This window comes from Gigantopelta aegis, chromosome 6 (genome assembly GCF_016097555.1).
Source record: "Gigantopelta aegis isolate Gae_Host chromosome 6, Gae_host_genome, whole genome shotgun sequence".
Classification (NCBI taxonomy): domain Eukaryota; kingdom Metazoa; phylum Mollusca; class Gastropoda; order Neomphalida; family Peltospiridae; genus Gigantopelta; species Gigantopelta aegis.
This window is the reverse complement of record NC_054704.1, coordinates 60,983,313-61,007,727: the sequence shown is the minus strand read 5'-3', so window position 1 is coordinate 61,007,727 and position 24,415 is coordinate 60,983,313. Positions and strand designations below refer to the sequence as shown.

The following is a 24,415-nucleotide window of genomic DNA, read 5'->3' as shown; positions in this document are numbered from 1 at the left end:
AAAAGGGCGGGGGTGGGGGGAGGGGGCACACTTTTATATTTACACACTTTTACACTATTATAAAGCAAATATAAAGCAAAATATCTGAAAAGTGGGGGGCACATGCCCCCCTTGCCCTCCTCTTCCTACGCCATCGTACACTAGTACTAATTGCTGATACTAGAAATTTCACCCTGTCTGCTGGTCGTTTTATAGAGTCTGCCGGACCCGGGGTGTGGTCTATATGGGTAGGTAGTTACCACAGGACACAAGGATATGTACATATTAATTAATACTTGTTACAGGCTGGCAGAGGGAAAAGATCAAATTCAGTTGGACGTTTTATAGTGTGACGGTGTGTGGCCCATATGAATATCTATATAGTCGGATGAACTATCTGGCCAAAGGATATATAGACAAAATTTTAAATGCTACATTATATTTATTGGAAAGAGCCTGTTAACAACTACTAGGCATACTGTCTGTTTTTATAGTCATTCCGATATTATATAAACATTTCACCATTATCTGAGACGGGATGGTTATGCAATCGGATATCAGAAGGGCATAAAAAATAAAAATCCTAAATAATAGTCTACTTAATTATTATAAAGTCACTAAGTGCCTGTTAAAATTAGTATTTTTGTAGTTAGACCGTCATTAGAAATTTCGTGTTGTGTACTTTTGCTTGCCGTTATATAATTATGAGCCATTAAATAATTACGCACGTGACGCAAAATTGGACATTTCTTATGCCCCCACCCCAATCATTTCTCCTAAGTGAAACTGTTACACCTAATAGAGTGGAATGTTCTTTCTCTCATTCTAGTTTCCATTTTGCTGGATGAATAATCTCTTTTGAAAATTTCTTGCGACCTATCAATTTTTTTTTTTTTTTTAAAGAAAAGTGGCATCAGAAATGTTAAAGTTTCAAGGCAAATGCCGTGGATAAATCAAAACATCTCGGCAATCTCTGGACACGGCATTGCCGATTGCCGTGATCAATTGACAGGGTTGTTATTATAATATTTATTTTAATAAGAGAAAACCTGCATTAAACAAAGAGGATTAAATAACATTAAAATGTTTTAAATGTAAAGACTTGACATAATGCATAGAAACCTGCTAATGATAAAGCGTGCAAAATATGAGTGTTGTGATAGGCCTGTGTCACATAACCTGTAGGGGTGTTTTTGTGTTGGTCCTCTTATCACATTGTATTCTGCATGAGATAAAACTAATTGCATGAAAATCAGCTATAACGTGTTTTTATAAAGTTCATATTTATAGCTAAAAACAAACGAGCATAATATTACATTTTTAACATATTAGCCTAATAGCGGCCATCTTGAAAAATGGCCGCATTTGCTAGTACCGGTACCGGTACACAATATTTTTAAAATGCTCCCTATAATATATATGCTATTATGTGTGTTAAGTTTTATCGTAATATTAAAATAAAAAAATTTAAAGTTTAGTTTAAAAATAATCACTATTCGGTTCTTTATGTTAAAAAAATCGATGGTCTTCAATTTCTGTAGGATAACTTTTTTTCGCAATAGAAATTGACTTGCAGACCAATCAATCCTTTATCCAAAATATCTAAGCTAAAATACCAAAATAAAGTATAGCAGAAGGTTTTGCGTTGAACATGATTTTGAATACTTTTTCACTTGCGAATCCATAAAAGCATATTGAATCCGGTGTTTAGCAGTGGCCACTTTGTCTGCTGGCGTAATTGTTTGTTAGAAGTGTGTGCTAGATTTAGCTAGGTGGGGCAGTGCCCTGTGCAACATGAAATGACTGTTTTTATTTACTTTTTATAAGAGCTGACGATGTTCTTTCAACAAATGATTTTACTTGGGAAGCGATAGATCCAGTTTATATATTTGCTAGTATTTTATAGTAACATATACAAAGTTTTAGAATGTCGATAATTCAAGTCATGGGTTCTGGAAGCAAAGCTTCGTCTGCATCGGAAAGAATGCCATTTGTGGGAGCTAGAGTGCCATTGGAAATCAAAGCCATTATAAAGCCACTATCAAAACTGGAAAAGGGAACATTTCAAAACCTACTAAAATGTATGTTTGATACCTTGCCACATATCCTAAGTATAATTCACTATATCGTATATGTAAAGTACCCTCCACACATCGAAAACCGTCCCTTTTAACAAGAAAAAGCTACTGTGCCTGTTTTTTTAGTCACCTGAAGGTAGTCCGAATGGACGTAGAAAGAAAGTGTGGTTCTTTCTATATCCGAAAATTGTTACATTACCCTATTATTATTATATGGTATCGGGTAGTTTCACCCTTATCCAAATTCACCCTGTGTCGTTTCGTCCCGGGTAGGTTTGTTCTCCAAACTGGTCGTTTTGCCCCAACAGTCTGATCGTTTCACCCCTTCTACCCTCATAGTAGTTTTTATTTATAAAAATAAAGCATTGTTTATAATTTGCAGTAAGTAACATCGACGTCCCAAACTGCTTTCAGCTAATGAGAAAAACATGAATAAGATATTTACGGAAGGAATAGTCTATATTTTTCAGCATTACATGAAATAAAATATATTCCAATCAGTTCATGAAAACAAATTGACAACATGGACGTAAAATGAATCCATTCTAGTAAAGAAATGTGTAACACCATCCAGAAAACATGAAAATGTGGTGGTTTATAACTGCATTCAGGGACATGCATTTGAAAAAAATAACATTTCTGCGCATGCACAGTTCGTCATTTTAATTTTTTAAAGCCACTACATGGTATTGGTAAAATATGTTTCTGAAATATGCACAGTGGTCATAAATACTTTAATATTTTTTTAAAAATGAAAAATTCAGTTTGTCAAGAATAGTCCGTTTTCTCCAATGATCGCTAACAACACTTGATGTCATTGCAGATAGGCATTACGTTCATACCAGTGAATAGTTTTAAGATATCAATTTTCTTATGGATTGATTTTGAATTAAAACAATTTATACACTCAGGATTATTTATGGTTGTTCTGAATGGACTATATGTACTATTCACTACAGTAGGGGCACACAAATGCAGCATATCGTTTGCCAATCAAATATAATGATTGAAAAACAAATTCTAACAACGAGTGTTCATGAAAATTATACAAATTAAATGATTTGGCCTATTTGGTCTGGCACATGTGAAGTCGTGTGATACGCACCAAATGTTAATTCATCTTTCTCCACTTTAACTCAATTTCTGTGAGTCAAGTGGATCTGATATTGGTAATTTTAAGGAATAAACAAAAACGACTTAGTGAAATTAATGTTGTAAATATCACCTAACTAAAAATGTGACATCACAGGTTATTCCTGTGGACCCTTCATTTGTTTTTGCAACTATTATTTTGGGTATCATTAAAATTTAGTTTTGGGGGCATTACTTTTCAATTGACTTTTGTGCATATATACTTATCCAGTTAGTCGAGTTCACAACCGGCCTCAGTGGTGCAGTGGTTAAGCCATCGGATTACAGACTGGTAGGTACAGGGTTCGCAGCCCGGTACCAGCTCCAATCCAGAGTGAGTTCTTAAGGGCTAAATGGGTAGGTGTATAAGGCTCTCGCTAACCAACTAACAACTAACCCATTGTCCTGGACAGACTGCCCAGATAGCTGAGGTGTGTGCCCGGGACAGCATGCTTGAACCGTAATTGGATATAAGCATGAGAATAAGTTGAAATGAATGAATGAGTTCACAGTACTTAACAGGCATACTTCAGTTAGTTGAAGTGCCGATTGAGGACCAGAATTTTTTAAGCCGCTTTACAGTGTTTGGGTGAAAGCAAAAGTAGGAGTAACACTTTTTATTTGTTATTGGATACAATGTACATGTATACTGTAAAATAAATTTAAAATGTATACATGTAGCTCATAGTTAATAATTTTATCATAAAGTTAACCTTTAAAACTTCCTCTAGATCTTGAGTACTAGACTAAGTATATTTGGGTGGCTTTTAGCCATTGTAGGAAATGTACTGGGTGTTATGTGCCTGTTTTTTTAGATCTGTTTTCGTTAGTTTTGAGAGCATATATCTAATTTTAGATTTTAATTACTTTTCAGTAATTGTTTCTGCACTGGAAGGGAAATGTGTTGGATACAAACAGTTAAAACAGCTAGAAACGAGCAGTCAGAATGAAGAGCTGCTCACCGTTGTATACACAGGCATCTACACACTACTGAAGTGTGCTTTGAAACAGCCACCTGTAAGCCTGAAAGTTGAGGTAAAATAATCATCTTTGGGTGAATAGAACATTTCACCATATTATCTAGTAAACTTCAAAAACAGAAAACACCCAAAGTTATTTTCCAACAAAATATCATTTGTTATGTGTATATGAATATATATATAATTTTTTTTAAATAAAATAATATTTTACAAATTGTCTTTTAAATTCTCAGGTGGTGAGTTGTAGAGCTAGCACTCTCTGTTCCATACATGTATATTGAAATCATATGATGAGCATATTGGTTGACAATCAGTTTTACAATGACTTTATCATAAGCTGTTATAAATGTCAAAACATTCACATTCAATGGATTATAAATGATGTATTTGAATTGTTTGAAGACTAGTTAGTCTTTATGTCAAACACTTACTTTTAAATGGCTGTTCTGTAACAGACAACAGTGATTTTTCGTAATTATTAATTTGAATTATAATTTTGATTTAATTTTGCTGTAATAGCATCTCATATTTTGAACTTTCAGCATTTCAAGGAGGATTTGCAGGATCTTCAGTAAGTACATGTATATGACATGTTTTAGCTTTTTCTATTAGTTTTTGAAGACCACTGTAGAGAATCATTATAGCTTACCAAGTTTCAAATGAAGCAGTCAAACCTTAAGAAGGATTTAACTGAAGTTTTCAAAGTAAATTTTTTAGTTTGATCAAGAGTATTACTGCTAGATTGTAAAACTATGGAGTATTAAATAAAGTCTTCAGGAGAAAATAGACTTGAAATGTTCAATGTTGAACTTTATTTAAAGTAAAAGTTAAAAACTTAGAACAATCCAGAAATTTATCATTTAAAACATCTCGCTATTAGTTTTTAGAAACCCACCCAGAAAATCCATATACCATGTTTCAGGACTACCGGTATATAATCTAAACTCTTAAAATCACATGCCACTTGCGCAAAATCTTGTTTTCTGTACTGGGAACACATTTTTTGATTGCACATTAAATTTAGGACATTTACATGGTTAATCCTATGTTCAATTCTCAGAGGCCTGAGGTACAGACTTTGAAATGTTTAATTTCAGTTTTAATTTGAGAGATGTGGGGGGAAATTAAAAAAACAAAAAACAATTATTTGTTAGTTTGTGGAGACCCTAGAATAAAAAAGACTGAACTTGTGACTAAAAGAAGGGTGAAAAAATTATATTAATCGTTTAGACTGCCCTAGAAAATCTCTGTACAAAGTTGGAAACTGTTTAATCAAATCTCTTGGAGCAGACTTTAAAATCTTCAATGTTAAACTTCCATTTTTATTTTAAATATTTATTTAGACTGTATACTTTACAAAAACTCATTTTCAGTATATAGCCAAACATGGTACATTGGTGAATAAAAATTATTTAGTTATCCTTCAAAAATTGCAGTTTCCAGGGAAAAGGTGTGTTTGACATTTTAGGAGACACCGGTGGAATCCGGGAGTTAAAGGAAGGGACAATTAAGGCATTTGGCCTGGTATGCATATTCAACGATATATAATGCACATTATTACTTGATATTAACAAGTATAATCATATAGTTAATTAATAAAACTGTTAAATGTGACTGTTAGTATATATAACTGGTGCAGCCATTTTGCACCATCCCAGTGAATACGTCCTCTGGCGAGCCGGTGGTGACGTAATACTTAATGTGTCACGTCAGGAATTAGTCTTAGAACTGAAGAAACAAAACATACCTGATTTTTGCAGATGCATCGCAATGTTCTGTAATAATATCCATCCCAGTAAGCCAGCAATAAGTATATATTATTTTTCAATACAAAACACAAAATAAACCATCATTGTCAAAGTGTCGAAATAACTGTATTATGTTTTGTCCCTGCATTAACCCACATACTGATAATCAGAGTTTTTTCTTAGTTGTTTGGTCTTTTCTCTCTCTGGCCTGTACCTGTGGTTCCTGATTGTATATTTTAGACTGTCAAATCAAGGTGTCTAGACACAAATAAAAATATGTGCACGTTTTATAAAGACCACAGGGTAGTGTGGGGTAGACGCGCAGCTACCCCTAAAATGATAATGAACATTACCAGCCGTCCTGCTTTATTACTGTAAATAATTCTGTGAAACCCTTGATTAAGTGACTTTCCCATCTAAAAAACACAAAAATCACAATTACGTAGTCCCAAAGGAAAGAAAATTATCACTTGTGTATCGTGAGTGGTCGTTTTTACTCCGGCGTACCCTATCAATAGGCCTAATAATATGTATTTTTTCTGTTGATTTTTGAAGAGAGAAAAATACTATAACCCCATTTCCTTCTATTAATGCAAATTGAAATATATTTAGTTAAATAGTTTATTATATTATCAAGTCATATATGTTGTTTTACAAGTCAGGTTGATAAAAGTGAAGTGTCTTGTCGTAAATGACTGCCTTTGTTTATACACTGTGCATACTGGAGTTGGTTGGAGCTGACGTCACTTCACCCCAAGCTAGAATTCCTGACGCACCGGAAACAAAAGAAAATGGCTGCCCCCAGTTAGCAGGAATAATCACGTTTTTTTTATTAACTCTAAAATTACACGTTTTTCATTTCTTAAAGTGTCAGTACGTGTTGGTCGTCCGGGTATGCATCTTTCCAACACATCAGGCTCATATTTGAGTTGTCCCTCCCTTTAATGACTTGACAGGTCTGTTTTTGAGAAGAATATTTTTATGCTAATCTTGTTTTATTAAATCTTGCTATTACTATTTCATGTATGTCATGTATTTTTACACTTCAGGATCCCAGAAGAATGTCATGCTGATATTGCAAGTGTTGTTTTTGGAAACCGGCAAGTAACTTCTGTTAATCTGTTTGCTTCTTTAATTGGAGGTATATAATTAAAAACATACTTTATTTTTTCACCGCAGTGAAGTTGTAAGGTGAAATAACAGATGTTACTTTACTGTTAGTTTTAAACTTTTAACTCCATCTTTCACAAAATGTCCTTTCTAAACCTAATCAGTAAACTTGTAATATACAGTTTGAATCTGTTTTGGCAAATTATATAAATAAATTGGGATGGGGGGGGGTAATTGTAATGCTGACCACCAAATCGTCCATCCTTAACCTTGCATCACCACAATTAAGCATGTGGTGAGCCTGCTCTTGTCAGTTGGTTGTTGTAAAAGTGAGAAAATGCAATTAGACAGTTTATTAAAAAAAAACCTCTTTAAGACTTGTTACATTGTTGATACTAAATTTTCTATTATTAACTGTAGTAATTATTGTTCTTTCACATCAGAGTACAATGGTCTAAAATCTAGGTCACCAGGCTTTGTTCATTTCTAGAAAGTGGGTGCATTCATGGTTGCAGGATACATAATTACATGACATTTTACCATATGCAATCATTGTAGTATAGAAATATATTTGGCAGATTATCATTTATTTGTACTATGTTTGATATCATATTAACTCTGATGTAATGCATCCCTCTCCCTCGTCCATTAAAAGAGAAAATTTCAGTTGTACACTATTTTGACAGCATTAACATTAAAGATGGGTTTTTTTATATATGCCTGTCTTTGACTGGTTGTATTATGGTATAGCCTTGTCCAGATGTAAACTTATTATTTCTGGAGCATATCTTTCTTATCAATTTATATAGGATCATCAAACCTTGCATGCATGGGAATGCGGTGTGTCACTGTGACCTACTTTTCACTGTACATTAAAGAAAATCCTTGTCCTTATCATTTCAAACAGGATCAAACCTTGCATTTATGTACAACTTGGGATAGTGCTGTGTCGCATACCATAACTAGGTCTCAGTGACCTACCTTTCATGCATTACCAGTGTTTCTGCCAGAAAGAATTTTATGGGTGTGGCACTATATAATTGAATGCAACCACAGTCAACAGGGTATGGGGGCCTTCCCCAGAAAGAAAATGGGTTACGTTTAGGGTTAGGGTTAAGAAAATAATACAGTAATGATAAGAGTAATTAATTTTGTCAAAAGGTTAACTTAAAAAAAGATAAATCTGCAAAAAATGTGGGTATGGCACCATACCCGTTTTACCCTCTGGCAGAAACCCCGGTTACTGTACATTAAAGGAAATTCATGTCTGGAACATGTCTTACTTATCAATTCATATAGGATCATCAAACCCTTGCATGTAAGTACAACATTGGATGGTAGAGTCTTGTGTGCCATAACTAGGTCACCATGACCTTATGAAAGGCTTATCAAGTACCTCACCTGTACTCTTGCTTTGTTTTGTTTTTATTGACTGGATACAAATGAGCCAGATACCAAAAGAAGATTAAAAATATTAAATCATACAGATAATCAATAAAACATATGTTATTCAACTTATGTTGTAACACAACTGCAATGTTTTATGTATCCTATTGTATTTACTCCAATAGACAAATTAGTTATGTCCCCAGGTGACTAGGGTAATTGCCAAATGAAATATACTCAGTCAGGGCATTAGATCAAATTAATTTGGTCACAACAGGCTTTTTTGGTCTCTAAGCACAACAAACCGGCCTCGGTGGCGTCGTGGCAGGCCATCGGTCTACAGGCTGGTAGGTACTGGGTTCGGATCCCAGTCGAGGCATGGGATTTTTAATCCAGATACCGACTCCAAACCCTGAGTGAGTGCTCCGCAAGGCTCAATGGGTAGGTGTAAACCACTTGCACCGACCAGTGATCCATAACTGGTTCAACAAAGTCCATGGTTTGTGCTATCCTGCCTGTGGGAAGTGCAAACAAAAGATCCCTTGCTGCCAATTGGAAGAGTAGCCCATGTAGTGGCGACAGCGGGTTTCCTCTCAAAATCTGTGTGGTCCTTAACCATATGTCTGACGCCATATAACCGTAAATAAAATGTGTTGAGTGCTTCGTTAAATAAAACACTTCTTTCTTTCTAAGCACAACAAGGGCTTTTTAGTATAGTAATGTTATTAATAGCTGCTGAAGATTTGTGAATAATCATAAATGCATTATTTTAATATAATCAAAGCTTCATATTTCAGTGGTTTTGAGATGGAATGTTTTGAGGTCAACATGTTTCTACTTAATTTGGGCATATGTATTTTTGGTATATGTATATTGGCCACGTTTATCACCTTGACTTCAGTGCAATCTAAAGCCCTGTTAGTCCTCTTGTTTCCTGCACCATTTTGTGTAAAGAGCTGGAACAAATTAACAGATAAATAAAGTAAAATTTAGAATAAAATTCTGAAGCTTTCAAACATTTTATTGCATGTACTAGTTCAGAATGGAATCCAAACGATTCCATCACATTTCTCCTACCAGATATATTTTTTTGGTTTACTTAAGATGATTGCACTCCACTGAGGTGGAGGATCCTTCTTGACAATGGCAGATATGAGGACGGCACATGGTGCTTTCAGCTTAATATTGTTTGACATGTCAATTTGGCTTTGAAAAAATAATATTCTAACACATGTACCTGTGTAGGGTGTTCATCATCTTTGTTAACCTTCCACAGCCACAAGATACAAACTCAATACACAGTGTTTCTGTCAGAAAGAAATTTTTGAGTATGGCGCTATTGAATTGAATGCAAAGTCAACAGAGGATGGGGGGGGGGGGGGGGGGGTGTTAAGTTTAGGGTTAGGGTTAAGAAAATCATACAGTAATGATCAGAGTAATTAATTTTGCCAAAGCTTAACTTTAAAAAAAAAACTGTTTTACTCTCTGGCAGAAACCCTGACACATGACATGACATAATCCATATTTATTGGTGCATTTTGGGAATTTCCTCATAATTTTTCCAGAATGAAGAGTTACTTGGACATTCCACTATATGTAAAACGTCATGAAATGACTGCATATGTCCAGGTGGTTTATTTAAGTTTTGTAATGAATATCAATCACATATTGTGTTTCAGGAGAGCCAAGATTGATAAATGTGTGCTTGCAAACCGTCCTCGTCTTCCATCACTTGACTTGCTTCGATGGAGAGTTGATGTGGCCATTTCAACAAGGTAACTTCTGCACAGACACTTAAATTCATTACTGTAGTCGCAAACAATGCCCACAATAACTGGAAATATTTTTCCTGTGCTAATATTTTGTAATTGGCAACTCAAACAAGTAATTTCATGGAAAATAAATTTTCACCGACACAAGCAGAGAAAAAAAAATCCTTTAATACAATTGTGATGCTCTAGTTATATCTTAGTCCAGGAATATAAACTGAACGTATGGTAGGCCTGCTTTCCATTAATGTGATTTCCGCACGCGTGTTCACACATGTACAGTACCTTTCCATACACAGGTTTGTACGCATTAAAATCAGCTGTGACACCGAGTATTTGTACAAATTCTATTAATATCTATTCCCAATAAATTAATATTTGCCATGTCTTTTATTTAGTACAGTCAAACCTATCTTAAGCGGTCACACAAGGGAGTAGATAAAATTGGCTGTTTGAGACAGGTGGCCGCTGATTACAGGTTGGCACATATAGAGTCTTTAAACAATTTGTTGTTTCTTGTTTTACCATACTGCCAATTAATGGACGTGTGCTTCACAATTGACTATAAATAAATTGTTCACATGCAACTGGAAAAATGCAACTGGAATGTATTACGGCAAATTAACCGTTCTCAATAAATTTGTTTTCTTTTTCCATTTAATTATTTAATTCCTACTTCATGTGGTGTATTGTCATAGTAAGTGAATTTACATACGTGAAGCGTAGCCTGCCCAGAGGCAGTTAGATGCATTCCAAGTCATACTTTCTTAATTGATACACAGTTGAGATGTTGGGACTGAATGGGTACTAGTATTCCTGAAGGTGTGAATATCAGTTATTTGCTGTACCTGTTGTTAAAATATCCCTTTTATAAAACAGTAAACATTTATATGGTCGCTTAATACAGGTATTTTAGCGATTTCGGATCCGATTTAGGTGGCCGCTGGCTGTGTTAGACAGGTGACAGCTTATTACAGGTGCATTTACATTATAAATCGTTTGGGAGGGAAAAAAGTGGCCGCTTAAGGCAGGTGACCACTGATTACAGGTGGCTGCTAGGACAGGTTTGACTGTACTTGTTATGCAGTGTACGCTAGAGGTTGAAACCAGTAAACAGTAAAATATGTATGTGTGTGCATGTTTTTTATTTGTCTGTTTCAACACAGCTTTCATACATTTGTATCTTGAAATACTAACAAAAATCTAGTTTAAAAAAACTAAAATAGCATTAAAAGTACATTTATGATAGTTAATAATAAAAAAGACATTAATTATTAATAGATCAAGAAACAAATATAATTGCATGTAAATGTTCGAAGGGTGAAATGTCTAGGATAAATAAATGTTTTATGAAATGTCATGGTTAAAAAACAGGTACCATGTAGGAAATTACCTGTCATAAATTGATTTTAATTTAAGTAAAAATGTGCGTACTGTATTAATTTAATTCTGTTATGTATGTAACAACAGTTAGTCTATTCTTTGATATTCCCTATGATTTGTTTTTCAGTGTGCTAAACCGTGTGTTAGAGCCTACAGTTCTCATGGAAATGACTCTTCATAATGGCAGAGTATTCACGTTTGAGGTGAAGTTATACAATCCTCTCAGTGATTTACAATTTCATTATTTATACATTCATTTGTAACACAAAGAGATGTGGCTCAGTGATAGAGCTATCACTGGACGTGTGATTAGTTGCAGGATAGATCGACCTTGATGGACTGTCTTTCCCTGTCACAAACTACATAAAATACTCTTTGCTGCATTGTTAGTAGGAACAGCCTGTATGGTGGCAGTAGGAATGTTAGACACAAATAATCATAGTGTTTTAATATTTTAAAATGCGCCGAGGTGCTGTTAACCAAATATTCCTTTCTTTTCAGTCAGTCGCAGGTTATAAATTCACTATTCACTATATAAATGTAATATTGGGAAAAGATACCACTTGGATATTCTTGCATTAAGTGTTCATGAATGTACAATGAAAAATTCAACCCATTGATTGGCTATGGGGTTGTTCAGACCAATCCAACGAAGAGGGGAAAATGCAAATAGGTTGAGAGGTCAGGTTAACTATTCATGAAAAGAGAAAATAGTTAAGTTTCCTTCATCCCCACACTTGACTATATATCACAATTACCATGTGTGTATGATGTAATGGCCACTAATAAAATATGTAATGTTCATCAGCAGAATTTTTCTGATATTAATTTTCCCATGGTTATAAATTTTTCTGTTAACGCGGATCTTCGTATGAACTTTTGATTGGATTATGAAACTTGGTACAAGCATTCTCCACAAACTAATGAAGTAGGGGTTAAGCTGTTCAATTTGGCAAATATATTTCACTATTAAATCATGCCAGCATATTAAAATTATGATAGTCTTCAGTTAATGTTGTATTACATGTATTTGTGGGATTAATTTGAATTTTTTTTTTCAAAGTGTCAGAATAGTTAAATATGACACTAACCACTTTAACATTGTTATTTGCAATGCCCAACTCTTTTAGAACTACCTAATTTAGGAGCTTTGATAGGGCAGTGATTTTGTCATGCATATATTTAATAAGTATTCTTTGATACCATTTTAGGTCTCAGTACACAAGTTTCATGAACTGAGATACAGTGTTGCATATGTTTTAAAAGAAATGGAAGAGCTAGAAAAGAGAAGTATACTCAAAATACAAGACTAAGTCATCAGTTTGACACATCGGATCAAATTCATGCCTTGTGGATATGGAGAGATTACTGTGATTGGTGCTTGAGGTCATCAGTATACTTAATCAACACATATGGAAACATTTATTGATTTTGCATATAAAGTTGTATTACCAAGGAAAAGTTATATATGACAAATCGTTCTTCAAGTATATAATTCACAATTTGACGATTATTCTGCATGAATCAGTGAAGTTAACAAGACATTTCTTTATATATTTATTTTAACCTGATCTTGACTCATATTTTTGTAACAGTTAAATTTAATTATGATAAATGGATGGTACTTTTGTTTTTAATATGAGAATGAAGAACTGTAGAAGACAGAATTCTTTAGCATTTTCAATCTGAAAAACAGAGGATTACTTATTATCATTGACCTTTTAACAACATTTTCAACGGATGAAAAAACCCAAACATTCATCAACCAAAAACTTGTTTTAAGTGATGATTTAAAAAAAGAAGAAGAATTTAAATGTCTTGTTCTGTTTGTATGAGAATCAGTTATGTACTATGCATTCCATGGTCTTGCACGTTGGATGAGAGAGAGATGTGTCAATAGATAAGAGAATTACAGAGGTCCTTCCCCACATTTCATGTGGCATTTTTCCAACTGAGGGGAACATTATAAGACTTCATCAATATGCAGCCGTATTTAACACCAGTGAGTGATATTTTCTCAGTAAAAACTGTTTTGAATGATCACTTTAATAAAAAAAATTATTACGTCATGTATATTCTACATAACTTCTGTTTGGTTAATGTTATATCACGTGGCATTCCGTTTGAGATCATATTACACTTCTCTATGATTTTGAGAACCCTTAAATCATGATGTTGCAATATTTCCAGTGTAAAACGGGGAATCCCCTCAGCATTGACCAATGAGTGTCGGTTTGATCGACAAAATTTGGAAGTTGTAGCATCTTTCAGATGATATCCTGCATAACACTTGTGCTTGCTCGATTGCTTGAATATATATATACTGAACAAAAAAAGAAACTTCCGATTTGAACATATAGTATTTGTTGTGTTAAAGAATTCATTGTGTAATGAAATTATATAGGTAGTATTAGCCTTGAGCTGTATTATCAGGATTCATGAATTTTATCGATTCTTTTTGCACTGTTAATCGTCGACAACGTGAAATTCAATTTGCACGTGCATGCATGGTTCGACATGTCCCATGTAGTATTCGGTCAATTTGTTTTACTTGTCTTACTGACATTGTTGTCAAGTGAACGAAAACGCTTCAAAATTTGTAAAAAAAAGAGAAAGTTTTTTACATTGTAGCATTTTTAGTATGCCAAGAATACCCAATAATTTACATGAACGGGTCATTGGCATGCTTGATGCTGGCATTTTGACAGAAGACGTTGCAAGGTATGTTGGGAGTTCTAGTCGAGCAATACGAAATCTTTGCGTAAGATTTCGAACGACAGGAAGCACCAACGACTTGCCACGTCATGGACGACTGCTATATCATGAACACGCATTTGCGCAATCGATTCTAAACTGCCACTGCTACTGCTGCTAACACACCTGGGCTTCATAATAACTGAATCAGTGGGCAAACTGTTCGTAATCGTCTGCGGGAGAACGGTTTACATGCACGACATCCTTACGTCGGATGCGTTTTAACGCAACATCATCATCTAAATCGTCTTAATTGGGCACGTGTACACACACGTTGGATACGGCGACGCTGGAATACCGTTCTTTTTTCGGATGAATCCAGATTTTCTTTGAGTGGTGATGGCAGGGTGCGCATCTACTGTAATGAATGCTATGCTGACTGTTGTGTTCTTGAACGAGATCGTTTCGTGGGTGGGGGTTGTGTCATGGTCTGGGCAGCCATTGCCCATGGTTATCGTTCACCACTAGTCGTCATTGATGGCAATTTAAATGCTCAACGTTACCGCGATGACATTCTCGCTCATCACATCATTCCTCTGTTCCATAACAATGCCAACATCTCGATTTTTCAGCATGATAATGCCACCTCTCATACAGCTAGAGACACTGTAAATTTTCTTAGGACAAATCACATTGATTTCATTGATGACTGGCCCGCTAAATGTCCTGATCTCAACCCCATCGAGCATGTCTGGGATAGTCTGGACAGACGATTGAGGCGGCGTCCCAACCCACCCACTAATGTCAACGAACACTTTAGTCAATTCTATGCGCCTGCGATGCACTGCAGTGGTCAATTCAAGAGGTGGTCATACCTGTTATTAAGTGGGGTTTTTTTTTTTTTTAACCCTTACCACACTTGGTCAAAATGTCTCCCAGTTTCTGTTAACCTATGGCCATGATTTTTGCACCAAACGATGCATCATGGAACTCTCTTTAAACGCATATATAACAATTATTCCCCTGGTTTGTTTTCATCAAGTTATGTTCAAGCAAAGTTAGCAGAAGTTTCTTATTTTGTTCAGTATATATTGTGTAATTATTTTTTATTATAATGATTTAAGTAATAAAACAATTATGGCACTATGATGAATCAACATGATGACGTTTTATGGAGCGTATAAAACAACTATTAACCTCCATGTTGCAGGGTTTGAACATAACAACGGCAATGACGGCAATTGCCGTTGACGAGATAAAATCTGTCGGCAGTAGGGGGCATTACCGATGGCACTTTTGTGCCGCTGCATAAAAAATCTGCCATTGCTAAAACTCCCCAATGACGGCAAAATGCATAAACCTGTATGAACATTATCAGCCAGTATTTAACATTATATGGACAATGACGCCTTCTGTTCTGTGTCGGTGATTGACTGTTATAAATTTGCGCCTGTACGAAACTCATGAAGCAGTGTTTTGATTGGTCAGATGAAAGGTTATACAATAAAAAGATTATGAAGCAGTGTTTTGATTGGTCAGATGAAAGGTTATACAATAAAAAGATTTAATTCTGGCATGTCTGCAATGACATTTAGATGCAGTTTTCTTGATGACGTCGCTGAGAAATGCCCCATTGTTTGTATCCACTTTTCTGACAAATATCATACATCATGACACACTAAAAGAACTACGATTCCTTTGAAAATCTGTCTTTTAAATCTACATTGTATTTTGCTTAATGGCACAGAGATATCAGATGGAATTTTGCAGCCACACGACATTCCAATTATGAATAATACCAACGTTGTATTCCAGCACAATGCAAGACCACATACAACTAGACTGACAACAGCATACCTACACCACAACATTCAGGATCTGCCCTGGCCTGCTGGATCTCCAGATTTGAACCCCATAGAATATTTATGGGATGAGTTGGATAGACGACCGAGACAGCATAAATCATAGCCACATAATCTTCCACACTTGGCATTGGCACTATATGCAGAGTGGGCCACCATTCCGCAAGGTGCAATTCATAACTATTGTTTTCATGGGAAGGTGATGTTCTGGACTCACAAGATATTGACAGCATAACATTATGACCTTGAAGTTTCAACTTTTTAAATGTCATGTCATCAACTGAATATGAGAGTAATGTGAACATTCTGCTGTTTTCCATTCATCCATTAAATTATTAATACACCTTTCTGGTGTACACAAAATCTACTTCAGCATTTCCTTTTTGGGAGTGTATTTGGAATTACAAATCCTGTTTTGTGAAAAAAAGAGACTGAAAAATTCTGGTAATGACATTCTTTATTCAACAAGTGACAAATTACTTGATGAACAACACCCAACATGTGATTACATTCATAATATATATATATATATCTTTTGTTCTTGCTAAATATATCAACCCCTTACTTCAAATATCATACCTCACTATATAATCCATACTTTTAACTAATATAACATATTAGTTGAAATCTGATATCTTAACATTTTTAACAAAAGGTCTTAAATATGTGCCCAATGAAATAGTTTGCAATAGTCTTCAATTTTACATTTTTATATGCCAGTCTTTGACACATCTTATGACATTGTTACCATGACCTACTTTTAACGTATTACTGCACATTACAAGATTTGTCTGGGCCATGGCTTCCTTATCAGTTGATATAGAATCATCAAACCTTGCATGCAAGTACAACTTGGGATGGCAATGTGTTGCATACCATAACTAGGGTCACCATTACCTACTTTTGACAGGTATACCATGTACCTCACTGGTACTGGTTAAACACAGATTTGTTCAAATTTTGCAGGCTTGCCACTTGGTGTATGAAATAACTGGATGGATGTGTATTGTCAGGTCCACTGGAAAGATATGTGGAGTGTAGGGGCACATGCTAAACGATTTCTTTTTTTCTGGAGGTGTGGCGGGAGGTTAGGATAAAACAAAAAGTTAATATGTAGGGGCCAGCCCCTAAACTAGTGGTTTTTGGTCCTATTATATACTCAGACCTGTCAACCCTCCCGGATTCCGCGGGAGTCTCCCGGTATTTGATCAAATCTCCTTTCCCTTGTGCGGGAGACAGTTTCTCCTGTTAAATGACATTTTTGTAAGCATAAAAAAAACAATCGATCCTCTTTTGTCAAAATAACAGAAGGGGAGTAACTCTGCCTTTTTTTTCTCATTCGGAAAATGTCGACTACTTTCAGTTTCCGAGAATGTAACAGGCCGAATTGTCCCGACTGTTTAACCTTTGCCGAAGTGAGATAGCCTATTTATATTGTTAAAAAAGCACATGGAGTTTATAAAATGACGTGTTATTATAATGTTTGTTGTCATCGTAATGGCTACGAAGCGTGTGTCGCTAATTCAACAGGCTGTGTATTGACATTCAGTGTTGCCATATAAAAAAAAAACTATCCAATTTAGTTCTAATAACACCTCTGAATTGTAAAATGTCTTCCCACTGGATTACATAATGATAATGCAACTATGACGAATCTGAACTGCCAGACTCCCGAGTTGACAGCGATACACATGCATGTTAAAATCACATGTCACAGCAAGACAACGAAAAGACCAATTAGCTGTATAAACATACTTGTGTCAGTTAATTTTGTATGTTTGTGCGGTAAAATGTTGGTTATAAGGGTACACTTCAAGAAATTATTTTTGTACAATTAAAAAATGTTGTGTTTGACTGACATAAAGTTACTCACGGAAATGGGTATAATTCCGGTATATTTCACACGATGTCTGTAATGAGGTTTTACTTATGATTAATGAAAATACAATGTTTATTACATCATTATAATGATTTTAAATTAGTACCACGCCACCGTTCCTCATTATAGTAAAAACTGAATATTAATTTATAAGATTTATATAAATTTGTCTTTGGTACTTGGGTACACTGTAACACAACCTGTAAGGCTGTAACTTGTAAGTGTAATACCGTAAATGTACTAATTAAATTTTTTATTTCTTGTTCATGTTCTTAACATTTTTGGATAAAATATATATATATTTTTAAATATGTATTAAATCATAATAATATTTAAACTTAAAAAAAAAAACCCCAAAAAAACAACAACAAATTTTAATAATGTTTTTTTTTTTTAATGCAAAGATCTAAGGTTAAGAAGTATATATGACATTATAAAGTATTCATATAACTTATTGTAATAATGTTTTTTTTTAATCTTGCGATTTTGGGTTAAATTGTGTGAATTTAAAAAATCTCCTGCATTTTCAACACACACCTCCTGCTTTCTCTTGACTAAAGGTTGACAGGTCTGTATATACTCAACAATGAAAGTTTAGCAAATATCTTTTATGACCTCTAAATTTGCCATGGTTGAATAAACTTAAAAGAAAACCAGGCCCTCCTGTTGTGTTAAGGCAAAGGTTGACGAGTTTATGTTGTTTGTAAATGGTAAACATTTCAGATGTGTATACTAATTAATGAAAATAGGTTAATTTATAAATGTTATGCCATTTTTTTAACATTAGCTAAACTTTCGTTGTTGAGTATATATATATATATATATATATATATATAAAAAAATCCCCAACCAAACAAAAGCTTTAAAAGAATCAAAAACTGATGTAAAACACTGCTTCTGTGTTCTTCAGATGCTAGGAAATCACATTTGATGCCATCCAAATATAAAACTTTAAGTTGAGCCTGCTCACACACACTAAATAACTTTAAATCTACTTCAAATATCATTCTTACAGGCCAAATGATTCGTAATTCAGCATAATTATACCAAATGTACTATTGTTGGCATTATTCTTCCAATGGTATTTTGTCTGGCCGAGTGAAAGATCATGGTATTATTGGGTTTATGTCAGATTCGGGCAAAATATGCTAACTTGAGACCTTTTTACTATCTATTTCATCATTCTACATGCATAATTAGTTGTAATCCATGGGAAAATGCATAGTGATTTGTTTGAAACCCTATATAGCTGTTTGGGAGTAATGCTTATATAAATAAATGCTATCCAGATTTTGAGATTTTCATTGAATTTGGGCGAAAACCAGCCTGCTCTTTACAAAAATGGAAGCCCATAAGCCTATGTATTTGAGTAGACTGAATGAGTTACACTATCAAACAATAAGTGAATGAATATATGATGACACCGCAGTATATAAAACAGCTGCTGGGTGTCCAGCTAAGGTAAGTATATGAAAAAACAACCAAGACTGTTAGTTGTAATCACTATAAATTGGAGTAGAGTTTCATTGCAGCCACATAATTTGGGAAGTTTGGTTGAAACTCTAAATTTGGGATGCCTATAAAAATGGGAGCCAGTGTACCTGTGGGGGAATCACAAAATAAGATGATGTAAAGGTGGCAAAATATGTGGATATATTTAGAATCTTCAATACATTGTGAGTTTATGGCCATTTATATTGCCAATTCCTAATCGAAGCCTATAATGTAGTATTTACTGCATTCTTTCACACACATCAGAATATCTTGCTGTCTGTTATTTCCCTGAAGCAACTTCATCTAACGAAAGTGTCTGATCATCTCTTCAGTGCTTTAATAAATGCATCTCTTGGAATTTCTACATTTCCAATTTTTCTCATTTTCTTCTTGCCTTCAGCTTGCCTTTTCAGCAATTTCATTTTACGAGTCACATCACCACCATACTGCAAAGACAAAAGTTTTCTTTCTCATGTTCTAAAGTTCTCAAGCAAGTTATTAATGTCTACTTTGTAACTTAAAAACAATTGATTCAAAGCAGAATAAATCAAATCTAAGGAATACACAAGTCACCATTTTCATCTGGTGTGTATATACATGGTTAAAATTGATATTGTGACATCTGTGTGGGGGAATACTATTTTGTTTTTCAATATATGTGTTTGTGCTTTGTCCAACACAAGGCTTGAAATTATCTGCAAATGACAATTCTGTTGCTAACCAAATATATTTTTTAAGTTAACCATGCATTTGTACTAAGGTACAAGTAATACACTAATATATTTGGATAGATAAAGATAGCATTTAAAAATGAAAAAACCCCACTGATGACCAAAATACTAACACATTTGGCAAGCACATCTTTCCGTAATGGCCGGATATCTTCCCTAGATAATATCTTGGATCCTACAGCGCCTTGCAGTGTAATGAGGAAAAGTTGCCGTGGTATGATATCCTTCAGCTTGGCACATACATGTTTCGCTAAACTCCTTGCTTTGCTGGTGTGGCAGATAAGACTCAGTTCATCAACGGGGCTTCCATTCAGTAGGAAGTTCACCTGCATACAAAACAAACATTAATACAATTATTGTACTACAAATTATTATACTATTTATTTTGTTAAGTTAATCAAATTAACCAATCATAAATTAAAACAACTCACTTTAAATCATGAAATTTTGCATTACGGGTTCGATCAGATGGTCACATTTTTGTCTTCACAGTTACTTTGCACCAGATAAGGGGTACTACATGTATGCAGTGTTCTTCAATGTTTTTAGAACCAACATGGCATATCCACTGAACAGTATGCATAAAAAAATGCCACTGATGCTTAGTCCACTGACGGGGTGGGGTGGGGGATGAGAGAGGAGACTCATTCATGGAACTCCTCGTGGGCATTTGTGAAATGGTTTACTTATACATGTATATCCAATTTCCTGGCATCTGGGACACAAATTGGGTGTAATGTATGTGACAAAATTCTGGATTTAAAGGTATAGTGTTATGTTCGTTTGGAATTAGTTTCCAAGTCCTTGCAACATTTATAAACACAATAAAATTGGAAGAATTTATTGGTTGTAATTTTTATCATTGCATCCACCATTACAGGCCTGGGGTGAGAACCCCAGATGTACTTCGTATGACATAAGCAAATAATGTTATAAAAGGAAAATACTAGATTGTGTGAGCATGATAGTACAGCATTTGACAGGACAGTTGCTATTTTAAAAATTCTAAAGATTGCGCTAAGTAATTCCACCAAGGAAGAGCACGAACCTAGGTTATGAAGTTTGAGAACACTGATGTAAGTAATAGTTTGAGGTACATATGTGGAGTAAAAGCAACAGTTACTGATATTGTTAGTAATATTTGGTGGTACTTATTTCTGTGAAAACTATTAATGTATGTGTCTAATAAATGTAATGTACATTTATTTTAAGTAGGGTACACTGGAGGCTGAAACCAGTATAGGGGTAAAATAAAATAAGAGGACTCTCGGCTTGGACTAGCTATTGGCTATTTTGAAGTAAATTTAAACATCTCTTTTCTTTTACTTTTACAATAACTGTATACTACCAAGTTACAGAAATGACCAATGTTAGGAGAGAACAGACTGAAATTTTGAGAGTTACACTAAAATAATAAAACTTCAGAAGTTAAAAAAATAATACTAATAAAAAGAGATTTAAACTATGACCCAAGTGTTACTTATATTAACTGAGTTGTATAGGACATCTAGTTTGTGAGAAAATGGAACTCTGTGGTGTGTTAAAATAATAGGAATAAATGCAAAACTTGATACTATAATCACCACTGGAAAACTAACAGCTACATCACAAAATGTTTAACATCCAATAGTCAATGATTAAATAATCAATGTGCAATAGGTGTATCATTAAACAAAATCGACTAACTTTGCCATTAAATACAAGTGAGACCAAAAGATGTTCTATACTTTACCTTAATGAGACTGGAAGATTCAAAACCTAGATCTTCATAATCAAAGCTGAAACAATTTGAATAACATTTACAATTAAATAAAATGAAAACATAAATTGTGGTCTGAATTTACGAAGCCTGTTTTTCTTAAATGCAGGTGTTTAAGCACTGTAAATGCATGTAAGGCCAACATGCTTTGTAATTTCGGCCCTTTGTATATCAAACATTATAATAATTATAGTTGAGCAGATTTGTGCAGAATAAGAGAATACTTTTTCAATGAATAAAACTTTGCACACGTTATAATTTACTTAATCAATATTGGTATAGAAGCACTTTGAGCGAGACCTACTTCCAGTTTTCAAGATGGCCAACTATATGTATAAATTCTCACCTTGCATAACCAGAGGTCATAGACTTGAGTTCATCAAAGAAGTCAATAAGAATTTCACTGAGTGGAAACTTGGCCTTTACCATGATTCTTTTGTCATCAATATATGTCTGGTCATAAAGAAGTCCTCTTCTGTCCTGAATAACAACATTGTTATGTTAGTATCTCAATTCATATACATTCTGACTGTCTAAATACCATAGCCACTTATACATCTATTATATGTTACTATGCACATACTGACCTGAAACCAAATATTACATTACGTAACTTTTTGTACATCACTCGCATCATGCAACTAATTATAGCCCAAGGTCATTTGGATAGCCTTAAAAATATATAAACAGTGACACCTCTTATAGTCTCTTTAAAATGTAAACATTATCACAATGCCATTGATAAGAACAGATCAGGCCCTTTTAAGGGCACCTATGGGCAACCTAGGGAGACACCTCAACACCAACTAGGTCCATTTAACAAGCTACTCTCAGTATACTAAATTCCAAAACTATATGTAGCTCCCTTTTACCTTTGATGGACAGTTCAAAATTATGCCTAACTTCGTTCATAAAAATGTGCACCATTTCTCTTTAACTATAATCCTACGGAACATGTCACCAAACCACCCTCCGCCTGTTACTGGTCCTGGTTGGATTGCTGGTGTTCCTTTGCACCTTCCAGTGCAGGCAGTCCACCCTCCTTCCCACCCCACCTTTCCTGTCCCAGACGGAGGAGGCGGCACATGTTCCTAGAACAGGCATGCACTACAACAACTTGCTCTGAATGTGCACGTTAAACACTCTGACCTGACAATGGCATTGTTCTACAGACATTTGGATGATTAATTTAGAATAATGGCAAACACTTTGTAATCAAAAACAAAACTGAAAACAGTTTTAAAATAAACCCGTTTTGCAACATTATCTACATGTATACAAACTCAAAACTGACAATCACATAAATGCTTCAACATGCTAGACACAGATTACGTATCTGCAAAATCATTATAATATTCTAAAAAATGTTTTAAAGCTAACAAATAAACAAGTCTTACCAAAATTAGATTGGTGACATTTCCAAGATAATCATCTGGCATAATTATGGTTCCCATAACAACAGGTTCTTGGAAATCTGCAATTATGCTCTTATCTGGAAGCTATTAATGTTGTATAATTAGTATGAAGTAAAACAATTAAATATTAACAAAAATGTACGGTACTTGTTAATTTAACATAAAATCACATGACCTGCCAAAAAACAAGTATCTGTATTTAACAAGATCACAAAAACCAATTCATTAGAAGAAAAAAAAAAATCATACTAGGACTTTATAATTATACAAGACTAATTTGATATGTGTATTATTTGATACAGCACAAAAGAGGTGCAGTAGTCAGTATACAAGCATTACAATGGGAGACGTGTACCACAACAAGGGTGAAAACCCTTCAAATATAGATAGCTAGGTTAGTATAATTCTTCCTCTCTCCTTGTATTTCTTTAAATCCAAGGGAAGGGGAAATTCTTTTCTTTAGGCAATTTGATTTTTTGTCTACATTTAAGGACTTGGGGTAATAGGGACAACCTAAATAGTAAATTAAGTAACAACAATCATACAGCATGCCATCACCATCACACAGGTGGCATTGCCTAATGATAACAATGCACCCGAACTACCTTTAATGGCCCAGCACCATCATCCGAGCTATGCCTTCGATGACGAAAGACATGTCGCTCTGCTCTCTCGAGTTGCCCCCCCACCTGGGGGGACTTATTGCAAGCTACGGCTCTTTGTTAGAGTACCGCATCGCTTACATTGGCTCACGGGCAACTGTGACTGGTGTATGGTGACGTGGTAACAAACACGATGAAGAGGAAGGGAAGAGGAAGGAGGAAGAGGAAACCTGCACCAGGGACGGTTCAGGGGGGACCTAAACTGGCGGCTCAACTGCCAGTGGCGGTCTTGTCTGCGTCGCCGCCCCCACCCCTAGGACCCGACCAACCAGTGCCAGCCGATGCAGATAACTCTGAACAGACTGAGCCAGTGGACCAGTCGACGCTGCAGTTGGACACAGCGGTCTGCGATATT

General features: G+C 34.9%; 2 protein-coding genes across 3 annotated transcripts in view; one reads left to right on the top strand and one right to left on the bottom strand.

The window, feature by feature from the left end:
* The first annotated feature begins 1,730 nt into the window (after positions 1-1,730).
* Positions 1,731-13,633, top strand: LOC121374036 (COMM domain-containing protein 5-like). The gene is made up of 7 exons (XM_041500912.1): positions 1,731-2,060; positions 4,063-4,223; positions 4,711-4,739; positions 6,966-7,016; positions 10,092-10,187; positions 11,692-11,767; positions 12,776-13,633. Exons 1-7 carry the CDS (start codon positions 1,907-1,909, stop codon positions 12,875-12,877), a joined length of 669 nt encoding a protein of 222 aa, XP_041356846.1. The 5' UTR covers positions 1,731-1,906; the 3' UTR covers positions 12,878-13,633.
* A 5,095-nt stretch (positions 13,634-18,728) lies between these two features.
* LOC121376037 (translation factor Guf1, mitochondrial-like) overlaps positions 18,729-24,415 on the bottom strand; it is a 32,217-nt gene continuing 26,530 nt past the window's right edge. For both annotated transcript variants that reach the window (XM_041503803.1, XM_041503801.1), the window contains 5 exons: positions 23,381-23,482; positions 22,330-22,463; positions 21,957-22,002; positions 20,338-20,550; positions 18,729-19,939 (listed from right to left, as the gene is read on the bottom strand). In XM_041503803.1, the coding sequence (XP_041359737.1) occupies positions 19,814-19,939; positions 20,338-20,550; positions 21,957-22,002; positions 22,330-22,463; positions 23,381-23,482 (621 nt within the window). In that variant the 3' untranslated portion in view covers positions 18,729-19,813. The remainder of the gene's footprint in view (positions 19,940-20,337; positions 20,551-21,956; positions 22,003-22,329; positions 22,464-23,380; positions 23,483-24,415) is intronic.

Coding starts and splice junctions, on each gene's coding strand:
- LOC121374036 (XM_041500912.1), top strand. CDS start 1,907: ATGTCGATAATTCAAGTCATGGGTTCTGGAAGCAAAGCTTCGTCTGCA. Junction 4,740..6,965: donor GAGGATTTGCAGGATCTTCA/GTAAGTACATGT, acceptor TTTACACTTCAG/GATCCCAGAAGAATGTCATG. Junction 11,768..12,775: donor GCAGAGTATTCACGTTTGAG/GTGAAGTTATAC, acceptor ATACCATTTTAG/GTCTCAGTACACAAGTTTCA.